The sequence below is a fragment of the Corapipo altera genome, unplaced genomic scaffold (assembly GCF_003945725.1).
Source record: "Corapipo altera isolate COAL_440 unplaced genomic scaffold, ASM394572v1 0, whole genome shotgun sequence".
In the NCBI taxonomy this organism is placed as follows: domain Eukaryota; kingdom Metazoa; phylum Chordata; class Aves; order Passeriformes; family Pipridae; genus Corapipo; species Corapipo altera.
The window spans coordinates 49,891,792-49,912,656 of NW_020884872.1; the positions used below are offsets into that span (position 1 = coordinate 49,891,792).

Sequence of the window (20,865 nt, forward strand, 5' to 3'; positions counted from 1 at the left end):
TTTCTTTGTAAATATTTCCTAACACTTGTTTATATGTATCTTTAGGAAAAGAAATGTATTGAAAATATTATGGGTGAAAAAAGATCCTGTCATGTTTCCTTTCATTTTTATGTGAACAGAAGCATGTGTTTGATCTTTATCTTGTGTTCAGGTCTTTAGTCCTTGTTTTTTACTATTAAAAGTATCACTGTAAACATAACCATTCAATTATAAAATATACTGCACAGGTGACCGAATGAATTTCACGGGAGCTGCTAGACCGGTTTCTCCAGCTGGAAAGACAGACACGCCATCAAAGCACAGAGCTGACTGCAGGTCACCCAAACTTGATGTGCGAATGAATAGAGCTGTTGCCGACCAGAAGAAACCCAGAAATACAGAAGGCTTATCTGCCAGTGAGTGTCTTATCCTGAAATCAGATGCTGCAAAGCTGCGGTCAGACTCGCACAGCAGGTCTTTGTCGCCAAATCATAACACTTTGCAAACACTAAAAACTGATGGAAGAACAACAACTGGACTGAGAGCCGAATCTCCAGGGCCAGGAACCCGGTCATCTTCTCCAAAGACAAAGACGCTTACAGCTGTTAGATCTGGTGCTAGTTCTCCACGATCCTCATCACCCCATGACAAAACTCTACCTCAGAAACCTTCATCTCCTGTAAAAACAAAGCTTGATCCTCCTCGAGAACGCTCCAAATCAGATTCCTACACATTAGATCCAGACACCCTTCGCAAAAAGAAAGTGCCACTAACTGAACCCTTAAGGGGGAGGTCCACTTCACCTAAACCAAAAATTATTGCAAAAGATGGAAAACCTGTTACAGAAACTGAAAATAGAGCTCCTTCCCCTCATGTCGTACAAGAAAATCTTCACAGTGAGGTAGTTGAAGTATGTACTTCAAGTACTTTAAAGACTGACAGCATTACAGATACCACCTGTGAGGACAACACCGAATTCAGAAGTCTGGACGATGGTTCTAATAAAGTTCATTTCAGCATAGGCAAAGCACCACTGAAGGATGAGCAAGACATGAGAGCGTCTCCAAAAGTGAGCCGTAAATGTGCTGGTAGACACACAAGACCCAAAAAGGAAAAATCCAACTTTCTTTTCAAAGGAGATGGCTCTAAGCCCGTAGAGCCTGCCAAGCAAGCAATGTCACCTTCTGTTGCAGAATGTGCTAGAGCTGTATTTGCTGCATTTCTTTGGCATGAAGGAATAGTTCATGATGCTATGGCATGCTCATCTTTTTTGAAGTTTAATCCAGAACTGTCCAAAGAGCATGCGCCCATACGAAACAGTCTTACACAACAGCCTGCAGAGGAAAAAGAAACGAAGTTGAAAAATAGACATTCATTGGAAATATCATCTGCTCTTAACATGTTCAACATCTCACCTCATGGACCAGATATATCTAAAATGGGTAGCATCAATAAGAACAAAGTCCTCTCAATGTTAAAAGAACCACCTCTGCATGAAAAGTGCGAGGATGGAAAAACTGAAACTACCTCCTTTGAAACATCCAGTCATCACACAATAAAATCCAAGTCTCCTCTTCCATTAACACTGCAGCACTTAGTAGCTTTCTGGGAAGATATTTCTTTAGCAACTATTAAAGCAGCTTCCCAAAACATGATTTTTCCAAGTCCTGGTTCTTGTGCAGTGTTAAAGAAGAAGGAAAATGACAAAGATAACAAGAAAGCTAAAAAAGAGAAAAAGAAAAAGGAAAAGGTTGAGACTAGGCCAAGGGGAAATCTTTTTGGTGAAATGGCCCAGCTTGCAGTGGGAGGACCTGAAAAAGACACCATCTGTGAGTTGTGTGGAGAATCCCATCCATATCCAGTAACTTACCACATGAGACAAGCTCATCCAGGTAAGATTCCATATTTAATTTCCATGTCAATCTAGAAAGTGTATTTCACACACAAGTTCTATATTAGTTACTGTTATCAAAATGAGTCGGGCTATCTTGTCTATTAGTGTAAGACCCCAGGCTCGCCTCACGTGCTCATTAGAGGGATTTTATGTCAAAAAAGTATAAGGCCCCAAACCCACCTGATAGATTTATTAAGGGGGCCTTCAGTTCTTTTATCCCTTAAGGCTTCACGGAGGAAAAATGCTACAACATTCTCAAGGGGTCAGAATAACACACTTGTACTGGCAAACTTTGGAAAATAAGGAAACTTGGAAAAAGTGTAAAGCATACAGTCAACATAAAGCATTTCATAAAGGACTGACTTAGGAAATTTCAACCCAACAAGAGAAGTGAATAAGCAGAAGTAGTAATAAAGGGGGGAAGAGGGGAGAGGAGGGGATAGAGAGAGAGAGAGAGAGGGCAGAGAGAGGTGGGGGGAGAGAGTGTTGTTTTGAGCCAGTAATAATTTTTTTCCAGACTCTCACAATTATATATACTAAATTAAAATTTATACTTACATAAAGATTATTTACACATCTTTCTATGTGATTTCAAGTAGTTCTGGATCTAAACTTTCAATTACGCCAAATAACGTTGTTTGAACTGTGGTCAAAATAATGTTCTGACCTTACAGTAGCTCTTCAGAAACAAGCCATTTTTTTACAATTTAGACTTGAAACTGTGCTGGGAAAATTGAAAATAAAATAAAAAATTAGATTGGTCATTTGGATTTCCTACTTTGCCAAAAGTTTTCTGTTATTGTTTTACTCTCAATAGTAGAAAACTTTTATTTATCTGCTGTGTCAGTACTGGGTATCAAGGACTTAATATTTGGTATACTTTCTGGTATATATTTTTTTTTAGCTCTGTATGCAAAGTTAAAGCAAAATTTCTATTCAGCAATTATCAGTTCCCTGAATCTTTCTGAGAAATGCTAATCAGCAAAGGAATACACTCCATTCCCTCTTAAACTTTGTTAGCTAGGAGGTAAGGTTTTCATGTTTATTAAATCACAGATATTGTTGGCTAACTTATAAAACTGACCTTACCACCAGCTATTTGAATAGGGAGCTGTTGATGCTTTGGACAATTTCCTAATAAAAACTTGAAAACTTTATTATTTCATAATAAAAACTTAAAAACTTGAAAACATGGACAGAAACGTTGTTTTGTAACCAATTCAGACATACAGAAAAGTAGAAAATTAGGCCAGGAGAAGACAAGTATCTTCCTACCCCCTCTTCATCCCTCTTCTACAGTAATAGAAGATATAATAGTAACCCTTCTTTTGAAATAACTTGTTTTTCCCTCTTTCCCCAACTTAGGTTGTGGCCGTTACGCAGGTGGCCAAGGTTACAACAGCATTGGGCACTTCTGTGGAGGATGGGCTGGCAATTGTGGCGATGGTGGTATTGGAGGAAGCACTTGGTATTTGGTTTGCGATCGATGCAGAGAAAAATATCTCCGTGAAAAGCAAGCAGCAGCAAGAGAGAAGGTATTTTCAGCTGATTTTCATATGTTTAGATATCTGTCTCCTTAATAGTGCTGTGTTCACAACTTGAAAATAAGGTTGGGCCAGTTTAAAAAATTTGGAATTTCATAACTTTGAAAGGTTTTGGAATATCCTCTTATGCTGTTGTTAGGTTTAAGATGATAAGATAGAAATTTTGCCAACTTCCAAACTGCCAATCAGATTCCTTCTCTTCAGATGATAGTTTTCAAATTTATAATTTTTTTTTTATTCCACTATAACTGCAGCATTGAATGTAATGCCTAATTTTTTTAAGTATTTGTCAGTTTATTTAACTTTGAATTGTTATATTTGTTTACTGAAATGAGTGCTGTTTTAACTTTGTGTTTATAGTTTCTTTAATGATCTTAATAATCCAGAACACTGGATACAAGATGCCACTAGAGCAATTTTTAATGGGAATAGTATGAAAGGTGATGTTCTTATATTGGTGTTCCAGGACTAATTTCAAATTCTTGCTTAAAGTATAGAAATAAGGTTCTAAGGTAAGCAGAACAATGCTAATTAAACTTTATTTTTTTAACTAAATTTGTTGAAACTTTGTGTACACAAAATTAATCTTGAGGCAGTTGTCAAAGCTATCAGCTTTTTATTAAATGTTTGCAAAGTTTTAAAAATAAAAGAAGTGCATTTTGTCATAGAAAATATTTTACAACAGGAAGAATCAAACAGATTTAGTATAAGCTATGTTATCAGATTTTCCTGTGGTGAAGTATAATTTAATTATATGGTTTTTAAATTTATCTAGATTAAACAATCTAGGAGAAAACCAATGCAAGTTAAGACACCTCGTGCCTTGCCAACTATGGAAGCTCATCAAGTGATTAAAGCAAATGCGCTCTATTTACTGTCGCTGAGTAGTGCTGCTGAGCCTAGTATCCTCTGCTATCACCCTGCAAAAGCATTCCAATCTCAACTTCCCAGTCTCAAAGAAGGAATTTCTGAAGACTTTCCCATTAAAATGCCATGTCTCTATCTACAGACTTTAGCAAGGTGATTAAAGGAAGTGTATGAGTATTGACTTTATTACTCACCTATGTATAGTGTTGAATAAAAATGTGTGTATAAACTAAATGAAAACTTATATAGAAAAATATGTATTTTCCTAGTTCTTTATGGTATTTATTCTTCTGTCTCTTGATCCATGATCTTTTTCAATCTCGTAAATTGTATTTTCTCATAATGTCAAATATACCCTAAGTAGTTTTTCAGTGCTAAATATTTTTAAACAAAAGTTTAGTTTCTGTCCAAAGAATTTAGAATTTCCCAAAGAGTTTAACTTGGTGTGTTAGTAGCAGACATATGTGCTACTTTTTCCTCTTTGCAGTTAAAAATAGTAAGAAGGAAACCAGACAACTTGGGCTTTCTTGGTGCTTTTAAGTAGATTTCACTGTAGTGTCTTGTGTTTATGTTGGATAGATGTTTGGACCTAAAATACATTCTGGAAATACCTAAAAAAATACTAAAAGATAGTAAAGAGTGATCCCCACTCCCTCTTGCTTGAAAATGCCGTTGTATTTTCCAGTACCACTTTTAAGTCACAACTAGCTTAAAAGCATTAGTACGCAAGGAGTAAATGAATAGTGTTGGCTAACTAAATGTATTGGTGAAGGACTTTTGTGTATGTGTGTTTCAGGAACTTGTAATCCTTAATCTTAATTTAAAAATCTAATTTGATTTAGGCATCATCATGAAAATTTTGTTGGGTACCAGGATGACAACCTCTTCCAGGATGAGATGAGATACTTACGCTCAACTTCAGTACCTGCACCGTATATCTCAGTTACTCCTGATGCAAGTCCTAATGTCTTTGAAGAGCCAGAGAGTAACATGAAATCTATGCCCCCAAGGTATTTCCTTATAATTCTAGGTACTACATACAAGTGTTAAAGCATTAGGATATAACACCAGTTAAAAAAAAAAAAAGGAAAACATTGCTGCAGTTAAGTAGCTAAAGTATCAGATCAGCACAGATCAGCCTCTGAAATGGCAACAAAAAAGCCAAAAAGATATGAAGGTGTAGTTAGAAAAATATCTTCGGGGAATCATAACTTATAAGGTATATTTTCAACCATTAGCAATGGAATATGTTTGATTATGCAAATATGCAAGGAATATATGCAAATCACAATTGCAACTTTTAACTGCTCTGCAAAGCAATTGCTTCTCTCTAGAAAGGTCCTGGGTTTACAACCTAAATATGAAAAAATTTTGTTCAGTTGATAAGGACTCTTAGCATACCTCAGGGGAATTTATCCATAGTCTTTACTCCAGGCTTGCTTGTCTCCTAGAGAGACAATTTTTTCAGAATCTCCAAAACTGTAGAAGTGATCTAAAGATCAATAATCCAAGGACCAAAGCTATTGCAAACTCCTTGAAAATGTAGCATCTTTTTTTACTGTATATCTATTCTTTACCACAACTGAGTGTATATTAATAGACTTTTTGAAAGAAGTGGCTGTTGTTCTCCATTCATAATTTCATTCTGAAGGGAAGTTTTAATGGAAGGAAATTTCGTTACCTTACAGTTTTCAGAGCAAATGTTGCTGCTTCATTCTGTGTGGAAGTTAAAATGTCACTGAAAAAGTTACAACTTAATGCTATCTAGGACCAAGAGTGCTAGATGGTTTCTGTCAGGTTAAGCCACTTGCTTCTCTCATTAAGTTTACTGTGATCTAATTCAAGCAGTTACAGAAATTTTTGTTTTGCTAGGCTAAAAAAGGCTCTTACTGTTAATAATAGTCTAGAATCAACTTAGATGCTTAGTGTTTTCAGATGTCGGTGATTCCTCATATTATAGTGAGGATGTAATGAAGAGAAGACTTGCTTTTAATCTGTTTTTGTTTCAATCTGTTATATTTTATACTGACTGCAAAAACAGTTTATTGGAATACTACAATCTACAATGTAGTCTTTTCAGAAATAGAACTTTTCTAACAAAACTCCTTAAGAGTGCTTCGTATTGCTATATTCCTTTATTAAAACTGTGGACACCATGGTCTCCTGAGGCCTATAGGGACAGCATAAGCTGGGAGTTCTTCTGCAGACTGTAAGAAGTCCATGGAAGGTAAGGAGTAAAACATGTCAGAGGTATAGCCATAGCAATTGAAAATTGACTTTAAGGCTAGTGATGTTAGAAACTATATACTTCACGTAAAGTTCTAAATTTCAGTTGGCTTGCATATTAAAAATTCACTCCATAGATGTTTTCACGTGCATTCTCAGGACAAGTTTGGTCTGAAACTTCAATTCAGGCATGATCTGTGTGTTTGTATCTCTAAAAAAAAATACCTAAATTCTTGGAAGCTACCATGTACATCATTACATTTGTTTATAAAGCACTTGCATGCTTTTTCACCATGTGTAATTCTAATACATATTCCTTCTTTTTCAGCATTTAAACAGTTACTAGGTGCATAAGACAAACTTTCATGCAGTATAGCATTGTCATTATGAAATGCATGTATCCTTATTTAATATTTATGTGTAATTCAGATAATACTCTATATATTTGTTAATGAGTGTATCACTTATTTCTTTGTAGTTTGGAAACCAGTCCAATAACAGATACAGATCTTGCAAAGCGCACAGTCTTTCAAAGATCATATTCAGTTGTTGCATCAGAATATGACAAACAGCACTCAATTTTGCCAGCACGTGTAAAGGCAATCCCTAGGAGACGAGTCAACAGTGGAGATGCAGGTAAGAGCACAGACATCAGAAACAGGGAAAAATTATTCAAGTATTTGCAGTTCTTCTTGGAAACTGTAGACAAATGTATTTTTTAAATAAATACATGTAGTGGTTTTTATTTCTAGTTATTAATAAACATTAGCTGTTTGTTAGTCGGCACAGCATTAGCCTAAAATCTGCTCAGGAATTACTGATTTTGAAATTTGTGGTGAATCTTTCATGCTTGATTTAAAAGTGAAGGTGGTATTTTGTTTCTCAGTTGAAGCACCATTTTTCCACATTGCTTTTTTTAATGCAATTTTCTCATGGAAAAAATACATCAATTCTAAAAGTGCTTTATTGCTTTTCTTTATTACTGTGACTATAAAATTGAAATGTGCAAAAAATCTAATGTGTGTATATTTTTATGCTTTTGAATAGAAGTGGGGTCCTCTCTCCTGAGACATCCATCTCCTGAACTTTCTCGGTTAATCTCCGCCCACAGCTCTCTTTCCAAAGGAGAGAGAAATTTCCAGTGGCCAGTATTGGCATTTGTAATCCAGCATCATGATCTGGAAGGACTTGAAATAGCAATGAAACAAGCCTTACGGAAATCTGCTTGCCGAGTCTTTGCCATGGAGGTATTATTGTACTAATGGACCTTGTATGATTAAAATAAGGTGGTTGTAAATTCTGTCTTGGAACTTTTTTTTAAGATTATGCTATGTCCCCTGTAATATAGTTGTCATTTTAGTAAACTGTTACAGCTACAGAGCAATGTGTCTTACTTGAAGACCTTTGCATTATTATTTGCCTGTCCAAAAGCATCAGTGCACCTTCATACATAAATGGTTTAAGAAATGGTTTTACTTCAGTAGGTTTGCTTAACCAATTGATAACGCCTTGTATGTAATTTATTTTAGGCTTTCAACTGGCTTCTTTGTAATGTCATTCAAACAACTTCTCTTCATGATATTTTATGGCATTTTGTGGCTTCCCTGACTCCTGCACCTGTAGAACCAGAAGAAGAAGAGGATGAAGAAAATAAGTCAAATAAAGAAAACGCAGAACAAGTAAGTAACGTTCAGCATTCCTTTCCTATCTGTTGATTTTGTAGGCAAATTAGAAATATTTTTATGTGGGGAAAAAAAAATTCCTTAATCCTCTCTCTGTGAAACAGAAGCTTAAATTGTAATTGAACTCATTTTGTAGACATAGATAAATTAATTTTTCTTCTAAATCATCAGATTTTTTGTGCTGATAAATTGCATAGTCTTAATGCATTATTGTTATGGGAAATAAAAAAGAAAAAAAGCACAAGCACGTTGTTAATCCAGTAACAAAAAAATGTACAGATTGCTTTTTATTTTTCCTTTGCCCCACAACAAGAGGAAAGAAAAGAGAAAATATTTTTCAGAGAAGCTTTGTGGTTTGGTCTACTCTGTCTTTCAGTGCTCTAAGAAAAGTCCGTAGTTAATAATGAAAATGTATAGTTAATTTGCATAACTCTTTATACATGTGTATATATATAAATAATTATATATATACGTAATTCTATGTACACTGAACATAGTTAATGTAGTGATTTAAGGAAAATCTGTAGTTAATTATGTAAAATAGTATAGTCTTAACATACCACGCTTCCAAAAGGTATCATACAATCTCTTCTAAACTTAGCTCTGATTTAAAACATTACCGTGTCCTCAAAGAATAGCTCAAGAGAAATCATGCTAGTACTGTTAGTAAGTCAGGGTTATCTTTATCACTTCAAATCTAATCCTGTTTTGAAATGAGATGTTCTGAAATTAGCCTTTTCAGCATTGTAACCTGGCACACTGCTATAATTGTTTACTATAATCTTGGCCTAAATTTCATGTGGGATATCAGCTTTTCTCTGTTAGCGTATCAACATGCAGATTTATAATTCTATTTACCTATTTTCAAGTCTGCCAAATTCTTGTATGCATACATTATATCTGATTTGCAGTAGTATGCATACATTATATCTGATTTGCAGTAGCTCTGTGTATTGTATTTTGAATGTTTTTTCTCAGTTTTGCTCCAGCAGTTTTCTGCCTTGTAATAATTTCAACTGCTACACCAAAAGCACTGCTAGAGTGAGGGAAGCGTGGTCCCACTGGTCCTTATGCTGGTCAGCCTCCAAAATAAGAACCTTTACTATATAAAAGAATAAGTAGTGTCCTATCTGTAGTCTGGATAATTACTGACTGAAAGATAAAAGACATTAAAAAGGAATGTTAGAATATGCCACTTCTGCTCTGGTGGGAATGCTGCTGTTTCTTTGATACAATGAAGAGGGAATTTAAAAATACTCCTTGGTCAAATGGCTAAAAGGAATAGTTTTATGGCATATAAGAAAATGACAGCAGTTTTCAGCTAATTGTTAAATATCACTCAGGTGATGTGTATTCAGATCACAGCATCCTCCTTCAGTAGTCTGATCAAATGATTAAAATGCCCATGTAAATATATGTACACAATGTAATAAATCCAAGACGGTTAGGTGCTTTTCCACAACCAGCATTCATTTCCTTATGTGAAATATTTTTACATGTTCTTTTAATGTACTGGGAGATGGGGATAAATTCCAGTGATGGATTCTTTTAAATTGGGGGATGGGGATCTAGAACTATAAACGATTTAACGCATAAGATGTAGGTTCAAAGGCAATGTTCTTGCTAAAGCAAAACAAAATGCAAGAATTACTAAGCTGCAGAGGACATGGTGCAAACAGGATGCTACCTGTGTAGACAGGATCCTTGGGGAAGAGGGGAATACCCAGGCTTTGAAGAATTGATAATATTTAGTTTAGCGTTCAGTTTCATACTTCCTATTTCATACACTGAGTATGCTCTACCGTGTTACACCCTCCAGCAAAATACAGAACAATGTCTGGTTTGATGATTCTTCCCTAGGTAAACATGTGCCAAAAATCAATTTCAAATAATACCACAGCATTTCTAGCTATTTAGGCAGTTGAGATCCATGGGAAATCTACTTGCAAGAATATACATAGGGTTTAAAATAACAGGTTTGAATCTGGCTTTGGATTGTCAGGATGTTGGGTCTGTGCAGCTGGTTTCTGTGATTCAAACAAGATCAGATTTTCTTGTAAAAAGAAGCAGGGGGAAACAATTTGTATCCTTCATAAATGAGTCTTTCCATGCCTTCTCAAATAGCATATCACGATCAGAAGCTCATTTGCTTTCCTGCTACTCTTCCCCAGAACACAGCTTGCTCTGCTACTGCCTTCGTACCCACTGCCCAGTGGAACTTGTCTCTCAATCCACAGCTGTTCTGATGCTGACACACCTTGCCTAAGAATTATTATTTTCACAACTCTAATGAAGTGCAACAATTAATAACCTTAGCTTAGTTATCAAGTTTGTTATGGCTGGGGTTTGCTGCTCAAAAAAGTTGTTTTTAACAACTGGAATATATTATTTTTTTCTAGTTTCTCAAATTATTGTAGTGTAATATTTCACATCTTTAAATCATAAGAAGTAAGCGGTAGCATACAGTATCCCTCCCAAATTCTCTGAGGTTCGTGTATAACTTATTGTAAAAATTCTCTGACAGGAACTGCTCAAAGTTCATCTTCATTACAGGATTGTTCCAGTTACTCTTAAACCAAATAGCATAAATGTTTTTATTAACTTCACCTTTTTTTTCTCGAAAAGTCTGCTAATAACATAAAAAATTGCTTCTCATCTTAGGAAAAAGACACAAGAGTATGTGAGCATCCTCTGTCAGATATAGTGATTGCCGGCGAAGCAGCTCACCCCTTACCGCACACTTTTCATCGCCTTCTTCAGACAATCTCTGATCTTATGATGTCTCTTCCCAGTGGTAGTGCATTACAGCAAATGGCCTTAAGGTAAGCACAAATTCAAGAAAATTCTTAAAAGGCTGGAAATATTGTAGCATTATAGAAAAAAGATTTTGTAAGGTAGATAGAAAGCTTGTGCAAAAAGGAACATATCTATCCTTACCATTAGGAAACGTATACGTAGAAGACACATGTATGTGTTTATACATATAAATAATAGTATAAAAGACATGTAGAGAAATGTATTTGCTCTTGAATTCTGTATGGTGTCCACTGTGAAAAAGAAAACCTATTACTGAATAACATGGTAGTATCTGTGTGTGTGCATGGTAGCATAATGCCTTTTGCTCAGAAATCTGTCACCCGAATAGTATCTTTAAACTGTTTGAAATTTTTTCTATCTGTCTTGTGTCAAACAATGAATAGTAATGGTTGCATTTACTATTAAAATTCTAAGAAAAGTTTATTCCTGCCTACCTCAAATGATGTGTAGAAAAAACTTAAGGTCCTGCAAAATTTGAAGTTAAATGTTTATAGAAAACATTTTGAGAAGCAAAAATGTAATTAATAGTTTCACTTGGTAGGTTATGTCTTTGAACAATATTCATAATTTCATGGTCCACTAAATGTGTTTGCAGGTGCTGGAGTCTCAAATTCAAACAATCTGATCACCAGTTCCTGCACCAGAGCAATGTTTTTCATCATATCAACAATATTTTGTCTAAATCTGATGATGGAGATAGTGAAGAGAGTTTTAGTATCAGCGTTCAGTCTGGTTTTGAAGTCATGAATCAGGCAAGTATTACACCTCCCTCTCAGAAGCAGAGATCATTTATGAAGAGCATGTACTTCCTGTGATGATTCTGTTTGAATTAAAAATTGCTTATTGCAATGTCATATTTCCTTGAATGTATCTCAGTTTGGAATCTTGTTGCTGATATTTATGTTCTCATGTTTAGCTTTAGAGATTCAAATAATGACCCTTAACCTGTGTATCACTCAAACCTAAATTTTGGAGCAGTGCTTTTGAGTGCTGATTTATAAGTGAAGTGTTTGGGGAGTGTCTTGTAGTCTGTTTGTGTCATTGATTTAGGTAATTTTTTAAATGCTGTCTACTTTCAGTTCGTATTTGCTTATATATTTTTTCTTCTGTTATTCCAAGGAGCACAAATCAGTACTTCTGGTTAATATCTTTAAATTGTTTTCTTCCATCTATTAATACATTTAGGCATTTGCTAATATATTCAGCTCTTACCTATTAATATTTCCCTTGATTTAAAGGACTAAATAACTTAAACCAATAAATGACAAATTTCTTGGAGAGCATATTCCTCGGAACAGAAATGTCTGTATGGTTTTAAAAATTGTAAATAATGCCTGTATCTGGCCTTACTTTCAGCTGTTCTAAGTATTTTCATGTGTTTTCACAGGAACTGTGTATAGTGGTTTGTCTAAAAGACCTAACCAGCATTGTTGACATTAAAACATCAAGCCGACCTGCCATGATTGGTAGTTTAACGGATGGGTCTACAGAAACATTCTGGGAATCAGGAGATGAGGACAAAAACAAAACTAAAAACATCACAATTAACTGTGTAAAAGGAATCAATGCACGTTATGTTTGTGTTCATGTAGACAATTCCAGAGATCTTGGGGTAAGAGGAAAATGAAATTAAATGTCTGTCGTTGAAGTCCAAGTTGTATGTATTTATCAATCAAGAACCACTGTTATCTTTGTCAAGTTCAGTTGGTAATTCTAATTCATAAACTCACATTTCAAAGTAGTTTCTAAATCCTTTAATTTTTAAAGCAGTAGCTGTTATGATCTGTCTGATTTTGCAGTCTGAGTTTGCAGTTGCATGAACTTGAAACTGGAAAACTTAATTAGTCAGCGTCTTCAATGTCAGATGCATTTTCAAGCATTTAATAATTTTAAGTTACTTTTCTTGCTTATTGAAATAAGGAGCTTTCATAAAATCCTAACTATTTTCTAGACTTTCTGCATTTTTTTTACTGATCTGTACAGTAATGTTACAAATATATCTGTATTTCAACTACAACTCTTAATATAAAGAGCTGTTTTTTGTTTTGGTTTTTGGGTTTTTTTGAGAGCTGTGCTTTGGAATTCTTTCTCCTTGGTTTTTATCACTTTTAAATTTTTGGTGGGGGAATGAAACGACTTCTCTCTTTTATTACATACTCTCTTAATACAGAATTGATTAGAACTGTCCTCAGTTGAAGTGTTTCATTCTTATTTTGGTTGTCTGTTGTAGAATAAAGTGACTTCAATGACCTTCCTAACTGGCAAGGCAGTAGAAGATCTCTGCAGAATAAAGCAGGTAAACATTTTAACAGCTGGCATAGGAAAACTACTGTCATTTTTGGCTGCACATAGCAGAGATTTTTCTAAGCAAATAGTTTCCACTTCTTCTGGTAGATCAATTACTTTACAAATATCAGGCATCAAAATAATTCTTGGAAAATACTGCATTTAATAATGATAGAATTCATTCATGTATACTGAATATTGATCAAGCTTTTACTCTGACTTCCGGTAGTAACATTGCATATATTTCATCATATATGAAATATATGATTCTTATAGCATTATTATGTTCATTTTTTAAAACAATATGTATTTTAAAACAAGCTTAATTTGTTACAGTTCATCTCTCTTTTTTACAATTCTTAAGTCTTGCATGTCTTGATAAGGATAGCAGACTTTCACAGAGGTACAATTTCTCTGGCAGGGATTTGTGTGAATAGGGATGAAATAACTATTGAAAATTGTGTGTTGTATTTTCAGTTAAATTATGGTGGCTTTTTTCTTTCTTTCTTAAAGTATTGAGCAAATACTAGTTCTAAGAGTTGGGTTTTCTTAATATGTGAACTCTTGCTTTGAGGATAAAAGGTATAGGTTGGCCACTGTTTCTAATAAGCTTTAAAGACAAAAAAGAAATGGCTATATATAATTTTTTTAAGTTTGAGACTTTTTTTTTTAATCTGAATTCAAAAGGTTGAATATTTTTATAATTAGATGGAAGTCTTACTGCTCAGGATGAAAATTTCATTGTAAGCATTGTATTTGTTGCAGTGATACAGGATGGGTTTGTTTTAGAGGTAGGTGACTTTTTGTTTGACATAACATCAGTTCCCATCTTTATATTCCTCTTTAATAGGTAGACTTGGATTCAAGACATATTGGCTGGGTAACAAGTGAACTTCCTGGGGGTGACAATCACATCATCAAAATTGAATTGAAGGGTCCAGAGAACACACTGAGAGTTCGACAAGTGAAAATTCTTGGATGGAAAGATGGTGAAAGCATTAAAATAGCAGGCCAGATTTCTGCAAGTGTCGCTCAACAAAGAAACTGTGAATCTGAGACGCTGCGAGTATTCCGACTTATAACATCCCAGGTGGGATTTTAATGATGCATTATACAGTGAAAGTTACTACATATTGTAGACTTTCAGTGCTTTGTGTTTTAATGTAAAATGCCACAGCTGCATCGGTTTATCTTTGAGATATGCTAATTGTCATTGTCTTTCCTCCAGGTATTTGGAAAACTCATCTCCGGAGATGCTGAGCCAACCCCAGAACAAGAAGAAAAAGCCTTATTGTCTTCCCCAGAAGGAGAAGAAAAAGTACACAATGTATTTATTTGTGTTCTATCAATAATACTTTGCTGAAAAAATGATCCAGGATAATTTTCATTATTTATCCCATTTCTCATGCATAATTTTTAGATCAAAACAGAAGTAAAATGCCACAATTGCTTATTTTTAAAAAGTTACAATGGATCTTTTCATGAATAAATTATAATTGAAGGATATGCATTTAATGCAAACATCATAGTAATGGTGGCACAAATTTTGCCTACAATTACAGAAGTACTTAACATCTGTAGTAGTGGTCAACCTGAAAGTCCTTGCCTATTATCTTGTACCTCAAGAGGGGCTCCATTGATTTTTAGAAGAAAAATATGAGGAAACTGCACTACTATCCTTTCACCTGCTATACTTCTCTGTCTTCCAGCAAGGATTAGTTTAAGAAGTGTTCCTGAAAGGGTTACTGTGTATGGACTGTCCTGTTTAATAGCCAAAGTTGGACAGCCCTTAATGAAAGTAATTTCCTTTTTCAGATGATAGATAATTTTGGTCTACCCAGTACTTTGTGGCAATAAGTTCTACGACTGGATTATACAATTGTAAAAGTGTATTTTTCTCACACCAGCTGTGTGATAACTTGGTTGTGTGTTCCCTGTTTCCTTTATTATGAAACATACAAACTGAAAAATATATTCTGTGCAGTGCTTTACAAAGACTTAATCACTGACTGTATTAACCTACATGAAGGGGTTGAATCTCAGATAATTATACTCCACTTGTTTTGCTTATTATTTATTTCATTTCATGCTTAAATTCCTCTTGAAGAGGTATTTATTAATCATAGTTAAATTGATCTTGCTTACATATCTTATTTCTCTGTAACAAAAAGCTCAAAGTTTTAAAACACAGCTTGTTGATACATTCCATGTTAATTGCTACAGTAATTATGAAATGTTCTTGAAACTTTTGATCTGATTAAATATGCTTTTTATGAAGGCAACATCAGATGCAGATCTGAAGGAGCACATGGTAGGGATCATATTCAGCCGGAGCAAGCTGACAAATTTGCAGAAACAGGTTTGTTCATTTTGAAATTATTTGAGGATTAAATGTTTGTGCCTTGTAATAAATATACTCATTTTCAGGGAATATAGAACCATTTATTTGGTACTTCCAATTCTTCTGTTCTTTATGAACAAATTTTGGGTTACATTTTAAATAGTATGTGTGTTTATTCTATATGTAAAATCTGCAGAAATTAATACTGAGAAAATTCATTTTAATTGGATAAAACCTCTTACCTTATTAGACTCAATTCCAAAAGTTTTAGAATTGAGTTGTAAATGGTACTTCCTCATATTTGCCAGTAATAATAGCATAGTAGTAGACCTTCACAAGGTGAGGTTCAGTGACAAGAGTTTAGATGCTTAGTTTGTACGTTTTCTCCCCATCTCTATCATCAGAAAGTACTTAGATTTGATAAAATTTAATCCTAAAAAGGTAACCAGTGCACACATTCTTAAATTACTCTTTTTTGTAATCAGTGAAATTTTGGGGTTGGGTTTTTTTTTTAGCTTGACTGGTTTTTTTTCTAACATAAAGCAGTAATTAGAGTATATTTTCTTTGGAATACTTAAGTTTTTTAAATATATCAAATAAGTATCTTTTATATTATCTTTATTATACCTATAATGAGACAAACATTGCCATAAAGATTTTCACAATAATAAAAGAGCTATTAATAATTTTGGAATTTGTTAGGTTAGTAAGTTAAGCAGAATCTACTCTTTTGTCACTGAGCAAACTTTAAAATCTCTTAAAAATTATTTTTAACATGCTACTGGTAAAATGAAAACATTATTTCTACAGTTTTTAAGCTTCCTGAGTAATAAACAAACCAATAGACTTAAATATTTTAATAAGTCCTTTTCTTTTGGGGGTATTGAGTAAATGTATTTTATAGGAATTTTTTATGTGGGTTTTTTGGTGGTTTTTTTAGCCTGAATTCTAGATAAAAAATACACTAAAAGGCAGGAACTAAAATAAAAAGAAAATAATTTCAATTAAATTTTCCAGAATGAAGATGAGCGAATTGAGTATTAAATCTAAATCTTAATTCTGAAGAATTTTATCTGGTCTTTGCTTTATGCTTAAATGCAAATTTTCTTCATTTGAATTTATGTTAAAAAGTAATTTAAGCACAGGCAAAATTTCACAGGTTTTCTATTTTAGCTATAGTTGTGAAGGTGCCTAAAACACAATCACTTTCACTTTCTAAAAGTTTTTAGAGTTATTATGTATTTGGATTCTGTTTGGATAGGTATGTGCCCATATAGTCCAGGCCATCCGAATGGAAGCAACGCGTGTGCGTGAAGAATGGGAGCACGCCATCTCCAGCAAGGAGAATGCCAACTCACAGCCCAACGATGAAGATGCCTCTTCTGATGCCTATTGCTTTGAGCTGCTCTCCATGGTTCTGGCACTGAGCGGCTCCAACGTGGGCCGGCAGTACCTGGCTCAGCAGCTGACTCTGCTCCAGGATCTCTTCTCATTGCTACACACTGCTTCCCCCAGGGTGCAGAGACAGGTGAGTGCCAACTGCTCCTTGTTTATCTTGGTATTCCTAGAAAAATGTCTTTAGAATCTTAAAATTGTGTGCGCGATAGTATAATGTGTACTTGAACTTATTCTTTTTATTAAATATTCCACATAGGGAATAACTGTAAATAACGCAACTCATTTTGTTACCACAATAATGAGGAGAGGACTAGTAAAAATTTCTGAATATGTAAAAAAATAAATACAGAATTTCCTTTTGGAATTTAAGTGTCAGGGTTTAGATTGGTTTTCCAGTTTTTGAATGCAAGTTTTATGTGTTTGATATATAAATACATATATACTCCAGAACCACCGCAATTTGATTATATGAAACTATTTGTAGGAAGCACAAACAGTGCTGAAGACAATGAAGGCTACAGTTATGAAATCAAAACAAAGTCACTTTTGAGCAAGTTTGTAATGCTTTGTCTCCAGGAGGTAGAACTGAGGTGTAGGAACCCAAAATTGCTTAATTAAGTCATCATGAACCTAAAGCAGCAAACTGAAATGCCTTAAAGTAATATTGCCCTTCACCTTTCTTGTCCTTATTCTGAAGGATTTTGAATAGAGCAGGGTAAAGTGCTTTTTCAAACCATACATCAAAAGGACATGTGGTTTGCTTGGCAGGGGTTGTTGCTGAAATTCAGAAGGATGCACAAGAGCAGTTAGTAATTTCGTATGTCCTAATGGGTGGGGATCTTTTACATAAGCATGCATCTTTTGTTTGGGAGTGCTGTTGCAAAGGATTCTTCAGTCAATCTGAACTTCACAGTATTCAGTGAATCTTACTTCACAGTAGCCCTGTTGGTCATGTTTAAAACAGTTTCATCCATGTCTAGGTATGTAGGTTTGGTTTGTCAGAAATTTTCTTTCTGCTGCAATGACTAAGAATTCTCTTTCTTAAGATGAAAGTTCAGATTCTAAAGTTTGCACTGTCTTATGACTGTGGTACTACTTAAATTTTTACCAGTGTTCTGTAGTATATTAAAAAAAAAAAACCTTAAAGTTCATGTATCACATTTGTCTATTTATAAAGGACAACTTTGTCCACAATTATTGTATATAATTGCAAGAACCAGAGGTGCTCCTTTTATATATCAGAGCTCTTGATTTTCGATTTTTCAAATGTATGAAGTTTAAAAGCTGGTGTGTGTATTTATTGCAAATAGGAGTTCTGTACAAAAAGCAGTAAAGTTTTCAGGTGTGAAGGTGTGAGGTAAGATCTCATGCTGTTCATTGGGGGAAAGGGTATGAGAGAGTTACATAATTGCCCCACTTTATATATGTTTCATACGCTCCAAATGTTGGTAAATATTTGCATGATTTGAGGAGGCAATAGTTTTAATATTGTGTTTGACCTTAAGGCACAGTGACAGCGAGAATTGTGGAATGACCAATGACTGTTTGGCTAAATCATCGTAACAGATGAAGCAAGGCTGCACTGGCTAAGATTAGACCTTGAATAAGTAGAGGATGGTAAAAATGTCTGTCAGATGGACAGGATCTAAGTATCCAGTGGGTTTGGAGTATTTCATATTATGTATATATAATGCCCATATAGCCAGTGTAGGTAACATAAGAGGTTTTTAATTACCAGTGTCTGTTATTGAACTGGCATGAGTCTTTAGCATGTGTCTTACACTCAGGCTGTAAGTGTAGTAATGTGGAACTAGACAGTTTGTTTCTACTCTTGTTATCCTCAAGCAGAGTTTTAATATCTGTTTCCTTCTGAATTTGGGTGTTGTCTGTCTGAGCATGTGTATAGTTATATGCACATAATACAGTGTAACTATATAAACACATTTGCCTTAATACAGCTAATTCACTATCTTCTTGTAAGCTGCTGTTCCTTCTCTAGGTGGATTCTAAGTTCCTGCAAGATAAAAGCATTGCAGAATTTCTTACAGTAGTAATTAAGTACAGAAATTAGATTCAGTCCTTCTTACTGAAATAGCTTGTGAAGGAGAAAGACTTTATTTGATTTTGCTTGAAAACTCCAGCTGTCTTGGTAAGAATTGTTGTGTTCTGATTTTTCTTTTCCAGGTAACATCATTACTGAGACGAGTTTTGCCTGAGGTAACCCCTAGTCGCCTGGCTAGCATTATAGGAGTGAAGTCTCTTCCACCAGCAGATATAAGTGATATCATTCATTCAACAGAAAAAGGAGATTGGAATAAACTAGGTATCTTGGACATGTTTTTGGGATGCATTGCCAAAGCTCTCACTGTACAGCTAAAAGCCAAAGGAACTACTATCACAGGGACAGCTGGCACTACTGCAGGCAAAGGAGTTACTACAGTCACACTTCCAATGATCTTCAATTCCAGGTTTGTTTAAAATTATGTATATATTCTCAAGCTAAAGGCACCTTCTTTGAAGTCAGTTGTTGTCTTTATAATCTTTGTTTATAATGGGAAAAACTGTATAACATTTTGGCCCTATGTCATGTTAGTCGTGAGTTCAATTTAAAAAAAAAAAAAACCACAACCTACTATCTGCTGAATATGTACACTTATTTCTTTGTCCTGGATTTCGACAAATAGTAACTAATTACTTGAGTTTACTTCATCTATTTCTGTATGTCCTTTGCAGCTACATTCGTCGAGGTGAAAGTCATTGGTGGATGAAGGGTTCGACACCTACACAGATTTCAGAGATCATCATTAAACTCATCAAAGACATGGCAGCAGTGAGTTTCTATCCTTTAAATGTGTGGAGGATATTCTAATATTTCTGATAATGAAGAGTACATCTTTTCATTACCTTCTATTATAGTCATTATTGGGTTGAGCTGCTAAATATGAATTGGTCTCAAGAAAAAAAAAGTATAGTTTTGGAAAGAGAGTCTAGGCTAGGAGCAGTAGCCAGTTGAGTTCTCATTCTGCTTAACAGAAATCTAGTTTTGAAATAAGCTTTTAAATAAGTCACTTGTACCAGAAATTTAGGAGGTAAGCAACTGTGGGCCATTGTCTACATTATTAAGTTAGAAACCTAATTTTTAAAAATCTTGAGCACTCTAATAGAAAAGTAAAAAGTATCTGTGGAGTAAGATAATAGTGTTGTTTTCATGTAACAGTACGTAGACTTCATGTGTGGATTTTCTGGTTGAAACTGACTTCTTTCTTTGACTGAAATCTACATTTATAATTGCTTATTACTTTAACCATCTGAGTTTAAATTTTCCATAGCTGTATCTGCTTCAGACAAGTTTTTTTGCAGCAATATTGATGAAAGGTGAATCAGCTATTTCCCAGAAACAATACTGGCAAAAGAAAAAAAGGTTTTGTTTATGTTACGGGGAAAGTAATTTAGTTGAGAGGGTGTTTTATTTTCCTTAGTTCTGTACCTGCTTCAGTGAGATGCTCTAAATGACTCAGATTTGCTTCTGTGAGTACTCTTTGAAAGGTGTTTCAGTATCTTCAGCTTTGGAGTCCTGTTTTCTAAACCATTCGCTGAGCTTAGATTAAGGAGGTTCCTTCTCAAAGTTTATGAAGATGGATTGGAGTTCTCTGCAATTGCTGCTGTTGATTCTGACCACAAGATTTCAGAATTGCACAATTCATAAGAGTTACAAATAAAGCGTGTCTCTGTTTGAAAACCCTTCTTTGAAGCTTTTTAGAGCTGCTAATTATCATTAGAGTGACATCAATCTTACTACGTTCTTTGTAAAAGTTAGAAATGTGATTCCTT

General features: G+C 34.5%; 1 protein-coding gene across 13 annotated transcripts in view; it reads left to right on the forward strand.

The window, feature by feature from the left end:
* The window catches only part of MYCBP2 (MYC binding protein 2, E3 ubiquitin protein ligase), a 185,090-nt gene that overhangs the window by 149,986 nt on the left and 14,239 nt on the right, over nucleotides 1–20,865 (forward strand). For 12 of the 13 annotated variants that reach the window (XM_027646293.1, XM_027646346.1, XM_027646336.1 and 9 more), the window contains 17 exons: nucleotides 228–1,871; nucleotides 3,239–3,408; nucleotides 4,193–4,437; nucleotides 5,127–5,294; nucleotides 6,989–7,146; nucleotides 7,558–7,757; nucleotides 8,040–8,189; nucleotides 10,854–11,014; nucleotides 11,605–11,761; nucleotides 12,397–12,621; nucleotides 13,240–13,305; nucleotides 14,146–14,385; nucleotides 14,524–14,622; nucleotides 15,574–15,654; nucleotides 16,898–17,164; nucleotides 19,219–19,502; nucleotides 19,768–19,864. In XM_027646293.1, coding sequence (XP_027502094.1) covers nucleotides 228–1,871; nucleotides 3,239–3,408; nucleotides 4,193–4,437; nucleotides 5,127–5,294; nucleotides 6,989–7,146; nucleotides 7,558–7,757; nucleotides 8,040–8,189; nucleotides 10,854–11,014; nucleotides 11,605–11,761; nucleotides 12,397–12,621; nucleotides 13,240–13,305; nucleotides 14,146–14,385; nucleotides 14,524–14,622; nucleotides 15,574–15,654; nucleotides 16,898–17,164; nucleotides 19,219–19,502; nucleotides 19,768–19,864 — 4,412 coding nt within the window. The remainder of the gene's footprint in view (nucleotides 1–227; nucleotides 1,872–3,238; nucleotides 3,409–4,192; nucleotides 4,438–5,126; nucleotides 5,295–6,988; nucleotides 7,147–7,557; nucleotides 7,758–8,039; nucleotides 8,190–10,853; nucleotides 11,015–11,604; nucleotides 11,762–12,396; nucleotides 12,622–13,239; nucleotides 13,306–14,145; nucleotides 14,386–14,523; nucleotides 14,623–15,573; nucleotides 15,655–16,897; nucleotides 17,165–19,218; nucleotides 19,503–19,767; nucleotides 19,865–20,865) is intronic. The other variant, XM_027646300.1, reaches the window with a different exon arrangement.